This window comes from Taudactylus pleione, unplaced genomic scaffold, assembly GCF_031769625.1.
Source record: "Taudactylus pleione unplaced genomic scaffold, aTauple2 ptg001091l, whole genome shotgun sequence".
Lineage (NCBI taxonomy): Eukaryota > Metazoa > Chordata > Amphibia > Anura > Myobatrachidae > Taudactylus > Taudactylus pleione.
In genome coordinates this window covers 2930007-2950827 of record NW_028285492.1, presented here as the reverse complement: position 1 = coordinate 2950827, position 20821 = coordinate 2930007, and the positions used below count along the sequence as shown (strand labels likewise).

The 20821-nt window shown below is 46.7% G+C and overlaps 1 protein-coding gene across 1 annotated transcript in view; it reads left to right on the top strand.

Moving 5' to 3' along the window:
* SH3TC1 (SH3 domain and tetratricopeptide repeats 1) overlaps positions 1-20821 on the top strand; it is an 81654-nt gene that overhangs the window by 30442 nt on the left and 30391 nt on the right. The window contains exons 4-10 of the mRNA XM_088461742.1: positions 10057-10178; positions 11040-11145; positions 12368-12511; positions 13749-13932; positions 16399-16469; positions 17888-18083; positions 19461-19594. Coding sequence (XP_088317868.1) covers positions 10057-10178; positions 11040-11145; positions 12368-12511; positions 13749-13932; positions 16399-16469; positions 17888-18083; positions 19461-19594 — 957 coding nt within the window. The remainder of the gene's footprint in view (positions 1-10056; positions 10179-11039; positions 11146-12367; positions 12512-13748; positions 13933-16398; positions 16470-17887; positions 18084-19460; positions 19595-20821) is intronic.

Genomic DNA, 20821 nt, shown 5'->3' with positions numbered 1-20821 from the left:
CTCTCTTGTCAACCTTCACTCTCCCTCCACCCTGAGTCAGTCACCATGCCTCCTCGCCCCTGCCCCATACCAACCACATCCACCGGCTTACACCTTCCCCTTAGATCTAGCCCACACGCCCTCACCCACAACCCAGACAATCTCATCCACATATTCCCATCCCCTCCCTCCCATTCTCCTGTGCTCTCTGGAACACCAGATCTGTCACCAATAAACTGCCTGATATCCACAACCTTTTTATTTCACACTCTCTAAATCTTCTCGCCATCACCGAAACCTGGCTCTCCTCCTATGACACTGCCTCCCCCGCTGTGCTCTCCTATGGGGGCCTCGCCTTCACCCACTCTGTCAGACCTGACAACCGCCAAGGCGGCGGAGTGGGCATCCTCTTATCCCCCAACTGCACCTTTCGCATTATCCCACCTGAGCCCTCACATTCTTTCTCCACCTTTGAGGTACACTCTATCCGTCTCTTCTATCCCATTCATCTCCGTGTTGCAGTCATCTACCGTCCCCCAGGCTCCCCAACCCTATTCCTTGACAACTTTGCTGCCTGGCTTCCCCACTTCCTCTCTGCTGACCTTCCCTCTATAATCCTTGGTGACTTTAACATCCCTATTGACATCACTAATCCTGCATCCACCAATCTTCTTGCCCTCTCCTCCTCCTTTGGACTTTCTCAATGGACCTCCACCGCTACCCACTGTCTCGGCCACTCCCTTGACCTTGTCTTCACCCATCTGTGTGCTCTCTCTGACTTCTCCAACTCTTCCTCCCCCCTCTCTGACCACCATCTGCTTTCCTTCACTCTCTCAACTCCTCCACTCCTCCCCTCACCCAAAGCCACCATCACCAGACGCAATCTTGAGTCTCTTGACCCTGCTGTCCTGTCCTCATCACTTGCTACTCTCCTTCAGCCTCCTTCTACAACATCACCCTCACTTCTGCACTTGACTCTGTTGCCCCACCTCCTCTGTCCCCCTCCGTCAGTCTAAACCCCAACCCTGGCACTCCAAACTGACCCGGTTTCTCCAAAAGTGCTCGCGCACAGCCGAGCGCCTCTGGAGGAAATCCCGCTCTCTGGCGGACTTCCTTCACTTCAAGTTTGTCCTCTTTTCATACAGCTCAGCCCTCTCCTCGTCAAGCAATCCTTCTTCCAGTCGCTCATCACCTCTCAGTCCTCCAATCCCCACCGCCTTTTTGGTACTTTCAACACTCTCCTTCGTCCCCCCCCTCCACCCCTCCCATCCTCCCTCACTGCATTTGACTTTGCCTCCTTCTTCTCTTCCAAAATTGAGGCAATTATTCACAGTATTTCCTTCAATCTCTTTGCTGTAACCCTACCTCCCCCGCCATCCGTACCTCCCGGCCATCCCACCTTGTTCTCCTTCAGCCCCACCATGGGCGATGAGGTCCACTCCCTCATCTTGTCCTTTCCCCCTTCAACCTGCCCCCTTGACCCCCTCCCTTCTCGCCTTCTATGCTCCCTCTCCTCCACTGCCTGCTCCCACCTTGCTCAACTTTTCAATTTATCTCTCTCCACTGGTATCTTTCCCTCCTCATTCAAACATGCTCTTGTCACACCTATTCTTGAAAAACCCAACCTCGACCTGTCCTCACCCGCCAATTACCGCCCCATTTCTCTTCTCCCTTTTGCCTCCAAACTACTTGAGCGGCTTGTCTACAGCCGCATCACCAGCTATCTCTCTGACAACTCTATCCTTGATCCTCTTCAATCTGGCTTTCGCCCACTTCACTCCACTGAAACTGCCCTGGCCAAAGTCACCAATGACCTGCTTGCAGCAAAATCCAGGGGCCACTTCTCTCTACTCATCCTCCTGGATCTCTCTGCAGCCTTCGACACAGTGGATCATACTCTCCTCCTCTGCACCCTTCAGACCTTTGGTATCTCTAACACCATCCATGCCTGGTTCACCTCTTACCTCACCAACCGCTCCTTCTCAGTGTCTGCCTCTGGCTCCACCTCCCCCCCCTCCACCCTTCCCATTGGTGTCCCGCAGGGTTCTGTCCTGGGCCCACTGCTCTTCTCCCTGTACACCTCTACACTAGGAGAACTCATCAGCTCCTTCGGCCTCCAAAACCACCTCTATGCCAATGACACGCAACTATACCTCTCCTCTCCTGAGCTCTCCCCTTTTGTCCTCTCTCAGGTATCCAGATGACTCTCTGCCATCTCTTCCTGGATGTCTGAGTGCTCTCTGAAGCTCAACATGGACAAAACCGAACTCATCATCTTTCCCCCTAATAGAGTCTCAACTCCATCCAATCTCGCTATCACTGTTGACAACACCATCATTTCCCCTGTACCCCAATTTCGCTGTTTGGGTGTCACCCTTGACTCCACTCTCTCCTTCACCCCCCATATTCAATCTCTGGCACAATCCTGTCGGTTCCAGCTACGCAACATCGCTCGCATTAAGCCTTTCCTCTCCCAGAATGCTACCAAATGGATTATTCATTCATTAATCATTTCTCGGCTTGACTACTGCAACCTTCTGCTTACTGGCCTCCCACATTGCCATCTTGCCCCCCTCCAGTCTGTTCTCAATGCTGCAGCTAGACTTATCTTCCTCTCCTGCCATTCCACTTCTGCTGCTCCCCTCTGCCAAAACCTTCACTGGCTCCCATTCCCCTACAGAATCCTCTTCAAACTCCTCACCTTCACATACAAGGCCCTCTCTAACTCTACTGCTCCCTACATCTCCAACCTCATCTCCTTACACACTCCCTCCCGCTCACTCCGGTCTGCCAATGACTGTTACCTCTCCTCCACTATGGTTACTTCATCTCATGCTCGTGTCCAAGATTTTGCCCGTGCAGCCCCCCTCCACTGGAATGAGCTTCCTCGCTCGATCAGGCTCTCCCCGACCCTGCACAGCTTCAAATGTGCACTGAAAACCCACCTGTTCATCAAAGCATACCCTTCCACCACATAACCATGTTACCAGGTCTCTGTCCCTCCCACCTCAGCCATCTCTACCTCGACTACTTCCTGCACTCAGGTCCCCCTCTACACACTCATGCCTCATGTCATCTGTCTGTCTCCCCTCTCCCCTAGATTGTAAGCTCCTAGGAGCAGGGTCCTCCTCCCCACTGTCTCACAGCCTTCTTCTCTAGCACTTCTATGACCAGAGCCTTAGCTAGACTTTTTGGTGCCCTGTGCCAGAAAGAGCATTGGCGCCCCCCTCATTTTTTAAAGGGACATAATGCACCCCAAAAAGGGCCATGGCTTCATGGGGAAGGTCCAGGGAAGATATAGCAGAGGCCAGGAGATGCTGGGGATGAAATAAGAGGAAGCTACAAGCAAGAATGATAATGAACAGAAGTTTGACAGGCCCAAACAGCGCCCCCTGACCTGTGGTGCCCTGTGCGATGGCACTGGCCGCACTACCCTAGCTACGGCCCTGTCTATGACAGCCTTCACCTTCAGAGCTGTACTGTGTATGGAGAATTGTGTTGCTAATTGTTACTTGTGTTCTGTTTATATTTTGGTTACTGTATTGTAATGTAATGTTCTGTGTACCCTTTACTGTATGTATGGCGCTGCGGACCACTTGTGGTGCCCTATAAATAAAATTTAATAATAATAATATATTGTGGGCAATGGAAGAGGTGCTCCTTCAGTGCTGTAGCCCGGCGGCAGGCGTCTCCATTGTCTCCCATAGTTCTGCCCCTGAATCTGACTGGTTGCTATGGGCAACAGCACCACTTGTCTGTTTTAGAAGCTTTAGTAAATCTCCCTTAAATTCCTAACCGAGACATCCAGTCAGATCATCTCTGATACATCATGTGAACTGGGACATTCCTTTGGTGTATTTTATGTTGGTCAGCAGGATTTCAGCACTTTTTAGCATTGACATTATTGGCATATTCAATTGGCATCAAGGTTTTACCAGCAAAAATGAACGCGCCAAATTTTCTATTACCGCGGGTATGCGTGCACTTGATACCCATGGTATCCAATAAAAAAAAAAAATCGGTCACAATTTTTTTTCAGGCAAAACCCTGCAGGAAATTAAAAGAAAAAATTTGGAAAAAGCCTGTACCTTAAAAAAATAATAAAAAAAAACAATATTGGGTAACAGTAATAATGGTCATTACTGTCCCAAAGAAAAATATATTGTCTTTTAAAAATGCATTGTATGGCTGAATTGTGCATTTTGTTTTTTTAAATTAAAAAAATTATAAAAAGTAAACTTCTTTTTCATTTTATAACAAGCGAACAAATCGAAAAATGCAAAAAAAAAGTATAAGACAAAGTACTTTTTGGTGTACTTTTAGGCCAATTTAAAAACATAAATAAATAAAAACATAAGAATGCAATTATTCTTCATTTAAGTAAATGCTTTAATTATATTTGGGGTAAATAAATGAATGAAAAATTTAATTTTGGGGAAATTTAAGGCCATTATTGGTTTTAACAACCAATAATAACATGTAATTATTGGAGTAATGAAGCTAATTGGAAACTTCCAGTTGCTTAATTAGTTATTGGGGAGGGGCGTCTTGGGGTTCTAAAGCAAGTCCCAACAATTTGTCCTTAAAATAACGATTTTAGGAAAAATGTAACTTACTTAACTGTACTTTGAAGCTGCGTGAATAAAGCTATGTTCCTTTCCCACAATGAATAGGAAAAACTGTGCGTTTTCGGGGAAAATCCAGCGCAAAGTTTTTACATTTTTTTTGCCTAGTATATGTCTCCATTATGGTCATAATACTATATATTCTACAATCCTGATCTCTTATACCCCTTTTACACCAGAGCAAAAACCTGGGTTTTTGCTGGGTCTACCCGGGTCGCAGCTCAGTGTAAAAGGGTCCCTGAAAAATAACCTGGGTCAAGTGACCCTGCAATCCAACCCAGGTAGCTACCAGGGTTGGACCCAGGATGGACCCAGGTAATGGTGCAGTGTAAACGGTGCAACCCGGGTTATCTGACCTGGGTCATGCCTAAAATGAGCGGATTGGTGGTTGTGGAGCAGTCACCTCCCACTTTTTATGACCTCACAGGTTTAGCAGGGCAGACCTGAGTTCAGTGTGAACAGGGCTGACCTGGGAGTAACCCAGATCAAAGGTGCAGTGTAAATGGGTCTGACCAGGGTTGGAACCATGTCCAAAAACCCAGGTCGGACCTGGGTTTTTGGTGGAAAAGAGGTATAACTCTGCTACAGACCTACACCCACCTCCATAGTGTGGGTACACCCATTCTTACATACCTGTAACATGTATTGATATTTGTGCTATTTTTTTAAAAAATGCTTCCACAATCCCAGTGTTGGAGTCAGTAAATGACACTCCACCCGCCTAACAATATGACACCAGATTACTGTAACTCATTTGTGTGGAAAAGGAAGTATCTTGTGATTCATGCCTAAGGGAAGGAAATTGGCCAGGATATGTTTTGCACAGGTCCTGAATTGACACAGAGCAACCAGTCATTAGGTCTAGTAAACAATGTATCTTGCTGACAAATATAATGTCATGACCGCAAGATATTTGAAGCCCCAATACAGCAAGCTTTCAGAATAGTTGGCATTTATGAAAATCTTGGATGGGATGCAGTCAGGATACTGGTGGCCCAACAGGGTACTAGAGATAGGCGTCAAAATCCCGACGCCTATAATTAGCCCCAATACAAAATACAGACACCCGGGATACCGAACAAAGGTAAGCCTAGCGTCTAGCCGCTGGGGGGGGGGTAGGTTTAGGGACCCCCAGGGGACTTAGTGCTAGGCACCCCCCGGGGGGTTAGGGATAGGCACCACTAGGGGGGGTTAGGGTAAGGCACCCCCCCAGGGCGGGTTAGGGTAAGGCACCCCCCCAGGGAGGGTTAGGGTGCGGGGAGAGGGGGTTTAGTTTAGGCACTAACGGGGGGAAGGTTAGGGTTAGGCACTAGGGGGGGAGGTTAGGGCATACTTGCCGACTATCTGGCTGCTCCTTCCGGGAGGGAGCAGCCAGATCGGCAGAACAGGGGGCGTGGCCGGGCGGGCTGAAGGCAGTTTCCGGGTGTGACAGGGGCGGGGCCACACGATTGCATCATTTTGGCCCCGCCCCTGCTACACAATGCCGAAATACAGGCATTGTAAAGCAGGGGGCGGGGCCAAAATGACGCGAATCGCGTCAGTGGCCCCCCGCTGAAGGGGGTTTATCAGGTACTGGCGGGGGGGAGACAGGGGATCGGCGGCATGCGGGAGGCTTGCCTGCCTTTCCGGGGGGGCGGGAGCTGCACCCGTTTATCGGGAGGCTCCTGCCCGAATCGGGAGGGTAGGCAACCCTGGGTTAGGGTTAGGCACTAGGGGGGGAGGTTAAGGTTAGGCACCACTAAGGGAGGGATAGGGGGGGAGAGGGGAGGGTTAGGTTAACTACCAGCACCAGTCGGGAACTAGATCCGTGGGGGTTCCGCTGTCGGTATTTGATCTGGCGGCTATTCAGCTGCCAGCATTAAATACCGATTCCATTCTGGATAAGGGCTGCTGCACACACAGGGCCTGATTCAGAGATGGACGGAATTGCAGAGCCGCACACAAGCAGCTGTGCAATTCCATCCATTTAAAATGCAAATGCAGAAGGAGCTGTCACACACCTCCCTGCTGCATCTGCATGATCCCAACGCTGCGACTGGTCGCAGCCTGGGGTCACCATCAGAACAATCGCGACCATCCTTAGGCCAGGCTAAAGCTTCCTGCAGCCTGGCCGGGTCCTGGCAGCTTGCGAGGCCAGGAAGTCTGCGTGCACCCACGCAGAATCTGACCTCGTCCCTCCCGGAAAACGCTGCCAGGGATCGCCCCCGCTCCGCCTCCTAAATGCCTGACTGATTGACAGGCTGCGGCTGGGAGACACTGCGAGCGGAATTTTGCATAAAATTACTACAGGCTGCCCTAGGAATTTCCCTTCACTATTAAGAAATATGGCTGGCATTGCTCCTCACAGTACCTCAGGGCCGTAACTAGAGTAGTGCGGCCTGTGCCATGGCACAGGGCACCGCAGGGCAGAGGGCGCTGTTTGGGCCTGTCAATTTCCTGTTTATTATCATTCTCACTTGTAGCTTCCTCTTCTTTTATCCCCAGAATCTCCTGGCCTCCCCTATCTCTTCCCTGGCCCTTCCCCATGAGGCCATGGCCCTTTTTCTGGTGTGTTATCTCCCTATTTAAAAAATAGGGAGGGGCGCCAATGCTATTTTTGGCACAGGGCACAAAAAAGTCTAGTTACGGCTCTGCAGTACCTATAAGAGATGTTGCTGGGTGATCATGTGTAAGCATTGTCACTGAAACGCAGAATTTAATTGTTTCATGCTAAAAGCTTCCATATCTGCACATTTGTATTGTGGGTATTGCCAGACAGTTCCTGTAAATACTGCACAAGTAATAAGCTTCTGAGTAAAAAGTCATTTTATAATGTCTATGGAAATCATTTACAAAGTGCAAATTATCCAATGTACAACGTGAAGTAACATTGGACTCGGAGAGTGACCTGATTTGAGCAAGTGCTCCTGCTGTAAATTACTGTGGAGGATCATACTGTAGGAGCACGGAGCAAGATGGGTGTTATTGTGTAGCCAAGCCTACTATTAGGCAGCTGCCTAGGGTGCCGGAACCTGGGGGCACCACTTTCAGAGACATCATTATTTTACTTAATGCTGGTGGCAGCAGAGCCGACCCTAGGCATAGGCAAACTATGCAAATGCCTAGGGCAGTGGATCCCAAACTGTGCACCGCAGCACAGTTTGGGATCCACTGGGGTGCCTTGGGACACTTGCAAGGGTGCCTCAGGTTGGTGGTCCAGCACCAAATCAAATTCTTTATGGTCAATGTAATGTAAATATATGGACAAACAGAGGTGGCACCCTGTCCACCACTACTTAACTCATACCTGCCGACTTTCTGGCTGCTCCTTCCAGGAGGGAGCAGCCAGATCGGCAGGACAGGGGGGGGGGGGGGGGGGCGTGGCCAGTACAAGGGGGAGTTGCCGGGCGGGTGACATCACTTGAAGGCATGGTGGGGGTGGGGTCACGCGATCGCGTCAGTTTGGCCCCGCCCCCGCCATGCAATGCCAATAAAATAGGCATTGTGTAGCAGGGGGCGGGGCCAAAATGACACGAATCGCGTCACCGCCCCCCCCCCCGCTGCGGGGGTTGCAGGGGTCAATGCGGGGGGATAGGAGGGTTGGGCGGCAGCCGGGAGAATTGCCTGCCTTCCCGGGAGGTCGGGAGCGGCACCTGATTTTCGGGAGGCTCCCGACCAAATCGGGAGGGTAGGCAAGTATGACTTAAGTGAACCTAAGGATGACAGGTAGCCACAATTTACTTCACTACATTTTTTTTCTGAATTTCTGAATAACAAACTTTTGGCTTAGGGGTGCCGTGAAAACAATGCTGATGCACTAGGGTGCTGTGATTCAAAAAAGTTTGGGAACCACTGGCCTATGGGCATCCAAGCCCGCCTAGGGCTGGCGGAGGTTTGGGAAAGGCACTAAGGCAGGGGCGTATCTATAATGGGTGCAGGGTGTGCGGGGCACACGGGCTCCTGGGTCCAGTGGGGCCCCGCACCGCACACCCTGCACCCATAGTATTACTTACCTCTCCAGAGTCCGACGTCGGGCTGGGGGTCCGGCGCTGTAAAAACAACTGGAAAATGGGCGCCGCCGACGTTTTCCCGTCATTTGCGCGTGCGCAGTACAGGGAAAATGACCGCCGCAGCCATTTTCCCGGTGACCTGCGCATACTCTATAGACTCTAGGCACACTCTAGTGTTCAGAGTCTGTAACACCAGAGCTGGCCGCGCAAAGTTCAGTGCACTGCCGGCCACCAGACAGAGAGGAGGCTGCACACAGGCCCCCTCCTCTCTAGAAACGCCCCTGCACTAAGGCATGGGGCTCCTGCTATAGAAAATATAAGCAGCGCTATAGTGGTGTAAATTAATCACAAATATATATGGGTAAAATGCCTTATCTATTAAAAAATATATAATATATTCTATTAATCAACCTATAATCATAAGCATCCTGTACAAAAACTTATTTGCAAACATACAGTGTACATACGAATTACATCAACCAATATGTATAGCATGCTGTGTGCGAATATATAAAAAAACTATTCATAGTTAGCTCAATGATTTGTTAAGTTCAGCCCAGAGCAACGTGAGAAAAAACCCAGAAAGCAGTCAGACAGAGGAGACAGCCAGGGAGGAGGGAAGACTTTCCTATCCTAATACAGTACAGAGTAGGCATACTGGAGCTTCTTGCTTTGCGCAATTGCTCAAAGATCACCGATACACTGTGTGGAGATGACACTTTGTAAGGAATCAGTATCTGATTAAAAACTATTATCTGCTAAATATATGATAATAATGTCTGTGTGTCTGAATTTTATATTGAAGTGATAAACAATTTTTATTTTTTTACTACTGTTTCTAAATGGCGGTGTGTGTGACTATCCCATTGTTCAGCTATATATAGGGCTCCCACGATTTTCAAATTAAAAACCATATCACTAATGGACCTAAAGGTTACACAGGCCACGGATTGCAACCCTTGCTTCAATTTGGATAACAGAACAGTTAAGGGAACCTATTCCCACTCGCCATCATTTTGATAGAAAATGGGGGAAGAATTGTGCAAAATATGCTTATGAGCTAATTGTTTTTTTTTTTACACTTTTGGACAATCCGTTCACTTTCTGCACTTGCACCCATGTAGCATTTGAGGGCCTTTCCTGCAGGGCTCCATCCAGTTTTATTCAATTTCTTCTATAGAGCTTTGTTGAACAAGTGTGAGAGGACTGAACTGCTGGTGCTGGGTGTGCATGATGCAGGCCTACTCCTGGCTGCACCGCTGGTAATTATGGAGCTCCTGTGGGGAGGGTGACAGATTGCTTGCTGCATGTGGAAGGATAAGTAGATAATGGGAGGACAATCCCATGAATCATTTCCCCGGGAGGTGTAGGCTACACAGATGATTATGTACCACTGAATATACGATGTATCTTGTTCAGTGATAATCTGGAATTATGAGGCAGTTAATGTTCTTGTTTTGTAGATTTTAGCATCCGCCTTGTCATGGTCAGAGGTGGGATCCCTGATGCCCAACTACAAGGAGAGCTCAGGAACAGACTCCGTCTGCTGGAGAATGACAGTAAAGAAGTTGCTGTGTTGCTGTGTGTAAGTACAGGCACTCAGTCAGTGATGACGCCTATGTCCTGCCAGCCACTAATCTCAACATGGATTTACCTGGATTTCTGGGTGGTTGGGCAAAGGGGAAGGCGAGCTGTCTTGGGAGATACAGGCGTGGGGTCAAGTTTAGCTGAAACATAGGTTTTGATTCAGAGTTGCACGCTATTGCAGCCGCAACTGTGTGCTTATACATGGGGATGCGTCTTCATATTCATTCATGCTTCGTATCATGTGTACACACACGGACAGAGATTGGGGGCCTGATTCAGAGGTGCACGCTAACTGCATGCAATGATGATGCTCATGTAGATCAGCGATTATTTCCTCAAAATATTCTACAAATCCCTTCGGCGCATGCTTTACCCTGAGTGTACGCATAAATACGATGCGTACGGGAATGCTGGTATCACAAATGGCGATGGAAATCCATGGTGTTCCCAGGTGGTGGAGTTAACAGCAAAAAAAAATAATAATAATTTTGTGGTTGTACCCTTTTATTTTTACATAAAATGAGATCCGTTGGTTTTTTTTTGTTTTCTTTTCGTGGGAGAGGGGGGTGACAGTGATTTTTAAAGATAAACTTGAGAGATGCTCCCCCATCGTCAGAAAATACTGAATTGCTTTAACACTTTCATTACAGACGTTGTGGGAATAATTTTGACTTTTCTGGCGTCTTCATTTCATGTAAAACCTAGTACTAGTTCCTTAGTTTAGAATGTTATACTGGAACATTTTCTACATCCAACCAGGGATTGGAGCAGCCTCAGATGTACAATAAAATGTGCCAGCGTGTAATTGCCTTTAGCTCGTATACAACCACATAAAATGTTCTGTTTGCTATTTTTACAGGAGCTGTCGGCTCGGCTGTTGTCTATTGAGAGTGATAAGGATCTAATAACGGTGACATTCAGAACGTTTGAAGAGATATGGAAATTTTCCACCTACTTTTCGCTTGGTAAACACAAACTCTGGAACTTGCTAGTTTTGTGACAGAGGGCCTGATTCAGAGCCGGACGCTCTGACCAGATGACCAAATGTCTGGCCTAGCGCTCTGACCAGAGCGTTAGGCCAGACTTCCCGACAGCTCCCTTCTTCCGGGAGGGAGCTGTCGGGCTTACAGAGCAGGGGGGGCGTGGCGCGATCAAAGGGGGCGGGACCCGGCAGTGACTCGTTATTGTGGGCAGAGCACGGGGGCGTGACAGTGTGATCGCGTCATTGTGGCTCCACCCCCTCTTCACAATGCTGATATTAATGGCATTGCGGAGCAGGGGGAGGAGCCACGATGATGCAATTCAGCGCGAATCACGTCACCAGACCCCCTGCTGCCGGGCTTTATACTTACAACTGTGCGGGGTGCAGACACGTCGCCGGAGGACGGGAGACTTTCCTGCCTTCCTAGAAGGCCGGGAGCGGCACCCGATTTTCGGGAGGCTCCCGGCCAAATCGGGAGGGTGGGCAAGTATGGGTTAGGCTGCGGGGAAGGGGGGGTTAGGTTTAGGCACTTACAGGGGGTTTAGGGTTAGGCACTTGGGGGGAGGTTAGGGTTAGGCACCCCTAAGAGAGGGTTAGGGGGGGGAATTAGGTTTGTTAATACTTACTTTTAGACATTCGGGATCTTCACCTCTGTCGGGCTTCCGCTGTCGGGATTTGAACCGCCGGCAGTAAATCATACTGATTCCGTTACTTGCTATATCTTACTCTATTCCCAAAGATGAATCAGGCCCTGTGTACGATTCAGTATAAGTGAAACACACCCCAATGCAGCCTCATGGGCGGCCTTCTCATTAGATTACATTTTATCTCTTCCATTTCCAGGTCACCCAGCATACAGGCAACAATATACATAGAGGTCTAGTTACTAAGCAGTGTTAGGAGACAGAGTGAAAAGTGATAAGGTGCCAGCCAATCAGCTCCTAACTGTCATCTCACAGGCTATGTTTGAAATATGACAGTTGGGAGCTGATTGGCTGGCACCTTATCACTTTGTCTCCTAACACTGCTTAGTAAATAGACCCCTTTATCTCCATCCAAGGCGTAGTAAATAGACCCCTTAGTCCCTAGGCTCATGTAACCATTTTGTACAGTATATAGTGATTTGGTCTCAGCAATCCCTATTTCTCTGTCACTATCACAAGTATCATTACTAATCGGCCTGCTGTCCCGTTCTATCATCGCAGGGTTCCTGAGTCACTGCATGGAGAACATCTTTTTGGATGAGTCTTTCTGGCTGACCTCGCTGGAGGATGAAGATGCCGGAATACAAGTTTTGGTTAACGAGGAGTCGCTGAGCCGCATTTACAGGGGACTTTTAATGGAGGAAGGTGGGTATAATGTCTCCATAATACACGACTTATCACTACAATAAAATCTCCTGGATTATTTTCTCTACTTGCATCACAAATAACTAAAAAAAAAAATCTAAATACTTGAATTTTTACACAGGTGAGATGGGTCAAAAAAAGTAAAGTGTATAAGTAAAATAATTCATGCTCAGTTGTTTGTGGTTGATTCGACATTTATTTCTAGACTCCATGTGATTGTAGGTCACTATTTCTGTCATACAGGAAGCTAAGGGGTCTATTTACTAAGCAGTGTTAGGAGAAGTGAAAAGTGAAGAGTGAAAAGTGATAAGGTGCCAGCCAATCAGCTCCTAACTGTCATCTCACAGGCTGTGTTTGAAAAATGACAGTTGGGAGCTGATTGGCTGGCACCTTATCACTTTTCACTTCTCCTAACACTGCTTAGTAAATAGACCCCTTAAAGCCAATCTCCTTTATCTAAAAAGTTTTATGGGGAGATGTATCAAATCTTCTAAAGAGGAGAAGTTGCCAACGTCTTCATCATTTTATAGAATGTACTTAATAAATGATAGCTAGGATCTGATTGGTTGTTATGGGCACTTAGGGGTCTAGTTACTAAGCAGTATTAGGAGACAGAGTGAAAAGTGATAAGGTGCCAGCCAATCAGCTCCTGTCATCTCACTGGCTGTGTTTGAAAAATGACAGTTGGGAGCTGATTGGCTGGCACCTTATCACTTTTCACTCTGTCTCCTAACACTGCTTAGTAAATAGACCCCTTATCCCCTTAGGCTATGTTCTGCCCATCCAATCCTACCATATACCAGGATAATATAACATTATCACTGCACACGTCTATATACTGTACATGCCAGCTTGAAGCACAGGAATGGGGAAGATAGCATCTGTAAATATTGGGGTAAATTAGATTGCTGTAAGATTGCACGTCCTGGTGCTATGTATGGGTGATGTGCACAAATCCTGTACTTATGGTACATGGTGAATCATTCTGTGCCCCCCTATGGGTCTGCGAGGTAAAGAACACGATGAAGGCCCACGGGAGATGTACTGTGGGTGCTGTTGCCGGCATTCAAATACTGTCACAATGGCACATCGCCAGCAGTGCTTCTAAGTGAATCTTCCCCATTGTCCACAAACACTAAAGTTATCTGTAAGGCATACTGGCCAATGGGAGTATAAATGTTTTCTTCTAATAATTAGTAACAAGGTAAATATGTAGTAATAGCCCTCTGTGTTACAGGGATGTATTATGTCTTGTGCGCTGACGGCTGTGTGAGACCGGCTGCTGCTGTGGATGGCGCTGTGCAGATATTTCCAGCTACTGATAGACCCGGTGCTGAATGGACGCACACTGGCCCCCCCAATGGTGATGACAGTGCTATAAGCTCTAAAGCCTCCACTGAAGTGCTATGTCCCTTTCATCAGTAGGTAGCTGTCTTCTTCTTCATTTAATTTTCATTCTGTTCACTGACGTGCAGTGAGGAAATTAATTACATATACTTGCACCAAACATTAAGAGCGGAATACATCAAAGCAGTTTTTGAGGTCAAACCTCCGAAAATGACGTTTTCAGAGGTTTGACTGCTCATCGCATATGCACCAAGCCCCAGAATGCAATATATTCCTGGGCTTGGATGCGGTGGGCAACACCATCTTTACATGGTGGTACCCAATTGAAGGGCATCTTAACGATACTGGATCAGAACCTCTATACACACCTTCCTATACCTTCTAATATCCTGCCTATACCTTCTAAGGATAACGCTAATTTGCGTACGCAGTCATACAGTAAATAAAGACTTAGACCTGGAATTTGTATTATTCAAGTAAAAGTTCAGACAGTTACACGCAATTGATCCAGACACAATTTAGGCGCAAAAGGAATTATACAGACCCAAGTACAGTATACATACGCAGCGCTTCCGGTACCAGGTGTTAGGCATCAGCAAGAAACCCCTCGTTTATCAGCATGCAACAGGAAGACTAAAAACCCAGTGTTGGAGCACACATATTTATACCCCCCAGGAATAGACAAAACAATAGAAACGTTTGTTGCTGTTGCTATTGGTTCCCAAGGGGGATCCATCTGTTACGGAGCATTTAACAGGCTGGTTCAAATAGACTCTCCCTACCTCTAACAGCTGGGGGTCTCTCCCTTCCCGCCCCCTGTAACATCTTAACAGTTAATACATTTTGTTGCTTGAAGTCTCTGCGATCCATAACTCGAGAATGCATGATGCGATCTCCCCACCGATAACACCGGAATACTGTGGAAAGAGTACGCATCTGTACGAAACCAAACACGGCTTGTTTAGCATGTATAAAACCTTAGTTATCAAATATCTTTATTTCACAGCGTTTATATTAACTGAACCAACTTAAATCATATATCTTAAAGCTAATGGAACCTTGTAGGTGAATATGTAATGTGTGAGTGTACGGGGTTTGATATGAAGACGCTAGTTAACTTGGTGCGGATGCATGCGCATTTAGCTACTAAACGGTGTTTTCATTCGGGGTCTTGTGCATTCGCTAATATGCGACTAGTTAACAGCGCTATTATGCGTATTATCGTGTATATGAGAAATGATAGGAGATGCAATCGCATGGTGCTAATAGCATTATCGCCACATGTACTAAAATGTGAGTTTGTCTAAAATGGCGCTTAGGCGGCCATTCACAAAATGGCGTCTTGCGATCTCATTTTCAAGATGGTGTATTGCGGCCAGTCGCAATATGGCGTCGCCGCGATCCAATTTTAAACTGAACTTGTCTCAGCCAATTACTCAGCTTCGACAATCTATTCGCACTTCTCCCTGAGAGGGAAACAATCGGCTCCCCCAGCGGCGCGTGCGTCACTTGACGCATGCGCAGAATGAATCCTGGGTTCTAAACCCGAAAGTCCTTCTATCGCAAAGGCTCATTATGATATTTTTCAAGCATAAGGCGTTAGTAAACGCCGTTATGCTTGTGATGAGTGGCAGGATGAATCGTATTTAAGATGCGATGTGTCGTGCATCCTGCCTTAAATAATAAATAATAAAATATGCTAATGTGTATCAAAGAGAGAATTGTTACCACATAAATTCTTAAATGCTAAATTCCCAAACATCCCAATGTTGGAACTTCTTCACGCAAACACCTCTTGTAACAGTGTGATGTAAATTCCTCAGAGGTGTTAACTGATACTGTAGGTTAGAATGCGTGTAGTGAATAAATATTTGTGTAACACTCACACAAGCACATTTTGTTTTAGCGCTGTGGGATTATTCACATAATTTTTCTGATACATCTGCCTGAGTTGGAAGCTAATCACGCTTAACGTTTACAGTGGCCAAAACGAGACCCTAAGGGGATGATTTAATGAAACTTCCACAGAGGTGTGCAGGAAAAGGACAATGTAGAGGGTACCATATTGGGCAAATACGTACAGTATGTAACTAAACATAGCAGTGATGTTCAGCTGCACATCACCCGTATATGAATTGGCTGCTCCTTATAGCCCCCTCTAGCGAGATCATTTCTCTTGGTGTTCGAATAACAAGTTGCTGTTTTTACACTAATTTCTCTGCTACACATAAAAAATAAATCCAAAGGCACCAAATTCTTCGTATATAGGGGCCTATTACTCAAATAATTTGTCTCCCCTCCCTCAGTGATTTCAATACTTTTTGCAGGGACAGCATCTTATCATATGCGCTGTCCAGGTAAGAGCCACTTGGTAAATTGCCCCATATAGCATCTCTTATCGTCACAAATAGCGCTGATAATAGATGATGTTTATCAGGGCACAAATGAGTTGTTGCATAGATATGCCCCAGGATGGGCTACTGTATATGTTTAGTACATTGGATAACATGTATAAAGTGGTTTCTTTTCATACTCCTTAGGTGGTTCCTGAAAACCAATATAGGTTCAGATCTCATGGACTTTACAGAGTCTCAGCTGGGAAACAGAATAGGTAAGAGAAAGCGCATCTTGTATGTGTCAGCTGGTGATGATTGCAGATCCATGCTAATAAGCCCCAGTTATTGGAAGCTATGACCCTGACTCAGAGGTGAATACCAATAGTCACGCAGATGGTTGATGTCGGAAGTACTGCGCATGTGTCCGAATCGCACGGTGCATGCGTCCAGATGGTTACCGCTGGGAGTCACTGTACGAATTTGGACGCAAGAGCTTTGGATTCCAATGGCTGCTCCTGGGAGTTACAGGGGGTGGATAGGCAGACACGGGCGTGTTGCTGACAGCGACTACCAGGGGCGGTTTAAGAGAGGAGGGGGCCAGTGCAAACTACAATGTGTGGGCCCTCTCCTCTCTGTGGTGCAGTAGACTCTGGCATTGCGCCAGAGTCTACTGCGCGTGCGCAGATCTCTTGGCACACGGCGCCCGCATCATGGTTTGGAGACACCACTACTGCACGTGCAGGTCTCCAGTAACATGGTGTTCGCGCCTTGGTACCGGGGGCACCTCTATTGCACATGCTCAAAACTCTGGGAAAAAGGCTGCCGAGCCATGTGCCTGCGCCTTGGTACCGGGGACACCTCTAATGCGCATGCGCAAAACCTCGGGAGATTGGCTGTCCACTATGTTCCCAGTGATTGTGATGCTACTGCAGCGCCGACGTGGGAATCCAATGAGGTATTAAACATTGGTCCCGGGTGTGCTGTGTGGGCACGTGTGCACCACACACCCTGCACTCATTATAGATAAGCCATACACGTGGTTTTACTGGCGCAAGACGCCATGTTCACAGAGAGAAATTGCACCCACCACGGGGCTGAAGCGAGTTTCTGTGCTGCGACTGATGGTGCACTGCAAAGGATTAGTGCCACTGCCACTGGGCGGCTCAATAGTAAGATCGCGCCATTAGCATGCAATCGTGGCTGCAACAAAATATGCGGTCGCAACTGTGTGCACCTCTGAATCAGGCCCAATGTCTCTTATAGGACTGGCATGCATTGGTCATTGGTGGAGATCTGCATGCAATGATTTAGTTATTTGGTTGCTATGTGACTGCAGAATTTAGATTTTGACTGTAACTATTTATCCGTGAAGTCACTCCATTTGTGATGGACATGAAACTACTGCCTCCTAGTGTTACCTCTGCTAAGTACAGCTGGGAACATCAACTATGTGGAAGTAGATTTAATGATAGGGCTATAGATAAATGGTATAGTAGTTAGGCTGAGTATCTCTTCACAGAGCTAGGAGCTGTGATATGATATACAGTAGTGCATTATGTAAGCTCATTGGGATAAGAGCCAGATATTATATGTGGCAACATATGTAGGCAATTTTATTTTATTTCATTATGTCCTAAAAGCAAATATCACTTTAAATGATGACATTAAATAACAAATGTATCTGTAATAATAGCTGTAGGTTGGTCGGAAGCTGTAGTAAGTAATGAAAGCAACGCTCCAGATGAGATGACCTATCAGAGCGGAGACATGATAAAAACCGTCAGCACTTACATTGAATGCATGGAGTGGTTTGTGGGAAGAAATGCGACTACTGGAAGTGTTGGGTTTGTAAAAACCAGCCATGTGAAACCTTATACATCCAACAAAGGGTGAGCAATACTCTGCATACACATATCGGGTATGAAATAAAAAGCATTTAATGTTAAAAAAACTGATTGATTGCAATGACACCAGGGGGTAAATTTACTAAGATGGGAGTTCTATTAAGAACTGATGTTGCCCATACCAACCAATCAGATTCCAGGTATTATCTTCTAGAAGGTGCTAGATAAATAAGAAGTAGAATTTGATTGGTTGCTATGGGCAACATCACTTCTTAAACAGAACTCCCATCTTAGTAAATTTACCCCCAGGTCTGAAAATAAGGCTTTAAATTTAAACGCATATTTTGAAGATTCTTTAGAACGCACCTGTCACCTGCACACACACGTTAGAGGCAGCCATTTTGTAGGTTGCACCAATATACATGAAAACGCACTAGCCTATCTGTTTGCTAGCCCTGAGGGATGTAATTGGTTCATGGAGAATTGACCAAGTGCATTTCCAACAGTGCTACTCACAAAATGGCTGCCACCATTGTATGCTGTGCATAGATGCTCTTTAAATTATGCCTCACATAGTAAAGGTAGTGTCCTTACTATTTAGCAATAACTGATTTAAAGCACCTCCTCCTTTAAATATTATATACAGAACTTTAAAATACCTCAGATCAATGTGTTTTATTTAGTGCGTTAGAACTTAGAAGTTAGGTACCTACTGTATAATTTGCAACTTCAGGTGGGGTGATTCAATTACGGTAGGTGCAAGATTCTGTAGCGGTTTCGCAGTTTATGTTTCTGAGTGATGTGAAGGCAGAGCCGTAACGAGACTTTTTGGTGCCCTGTGCCAGAAAGAGCATTGGCACCCCCCTCATTTTTCAAAGGGACATAATGCACCCAAAAAAGGGCCATGGCTTCATGGGGAAGGGCCAGGGAAGAGATAGGGGAGTACAGGAGATGCTGGGGATGAAAGAGGAAGCTACAAGCAAGAATGTTAATAAACAGAAATTTGACAGGCCCAAACAGCGCCCCCTGACCTGTGGTGCCCTGTGCGATGGTACCGGCCGTACTACCCTAGCTACGGCCCTGTGTGAAGGTACTAGGGATGCAAGATTAGGCACAATTAGCAATGTTTTTATATTACCGTAATTGCTGTTCTATTCCATACACATAATCACAAGGCTACTATGGAGCCTCACAGCTATTTGAATTGCCCCTTGAGCTGATCCAATGTGTGTGGTTAATCCTATCTCTCGCAAAAACCAAACACAGTTTTTATTATTAATACTGTCTTACATTTGTAAGGTGCCGCAGTGTTTCCCAGCACCAGACAGTGGGGAAAACAGGACTTAAATTAAACAGGAACATACAAAATAAATGCAGACATGAAAACTTAGAGAGAACAATCTTTGTTTTCTTATTGCCCAGGACGGACAGCACATCCTATTTGGCAGATGAAGGCAAAACATACCCCAAAAGCACAGAAGACTTTGACATGGAGGCAGCCAAGGCATTACTTCACAAGATAGCACAGTCTGAGGTCTGCCGCTTGTATAAACTCGGTAAGAGGCTCATTTAATGGATGCTGAATGTGCTAGATGTTACCACAATGTTTTCATTACCGGTCACCCATTATCCATTTAATGAACAGGCTCAGAGAAATACATTCTACCTCTTCATCTTTAATTTATTAATTCAGATTTAATCAGTCAAAATATTTATGTGGTCACTAATGTGTAACATAACGTGACTTTTCCATTCCCGGTTCTCTCTACAAGACATCACTGAAGCAAAACTAAATGGCACAGACATCTTGTAGTGCTTTTACTACTGATCTTTCCCATGATGCAGCACTCACAGGCTCGCTGCCAAGTAAACCTGGGGGTCTCTTCCACGTAGCTTGTGGAGAAGCCATGACACAGAGGACCTGATTATGAGTTGGACGCACGTGCGGCTGCTTTTCCGCTCGCCAGCGGCAGTCAGCTTACTATGTATAGGCCCGTCTTCACATGAAAGGTCGGGCTGTCCACTGTTTTTCTGTCCACAGCCACCATCGTTCGTATCAGGCCCCATAGTGGGTGAAAAAGATCCGTCCACATGTCACAATAAGCACGGACATTTACTTACACGCCCCTGGCACACTCCCATGAGGTGGTTCAGTTGCGTACAACCGTATGTTAGCCACCCAGAAGCGCATGTTTTACAGCAAGAGTGATCCGTCAACGGACAGATCAAACCATCTGCTCTTTCGATCTCCGGCTGTCGTCCGTACACGCATGCATGGTGCGGAGGGACCCACTTCCGACACCAACAGCAGCCCCCATAGGTTTCTATGAGGGCTGCTGTACTGCCGGATTTACCAAGCTCTGGAATGCGAAGCATGGCTTGGCCCCACCCGCTAACGCCATCTTCAGATAGCGTTAACCTATAGTAGCCTATGAGCTACGTTTTTGCCGTTCCAGCTTGCACATGTGCCAACATCCGCCGGCGCATGCACAGTAGTGCAGCTGAGGGGGCAAAGCAAGAAGTTATGTGATGCGATCACTTATCTTCTCACTGATCGCTGGGATGGGCTCCTGTCGGAGCCCCTATCCTGGCAACTAAAAACTGACACACCTGGGTGCTTAAAGATTCCTTATTGCAGCAAATTGCGGCAATAAGGAACCATTATTTTCAGAGGCTGGAAGCAAATAATAATAAATATGCCCCTTAGACATGCTTATAACTCAAAATCAGGCCCATATTGTGTATTTGATACTATCCCCATAGGTAGCCAAAAGTGGTGCAGG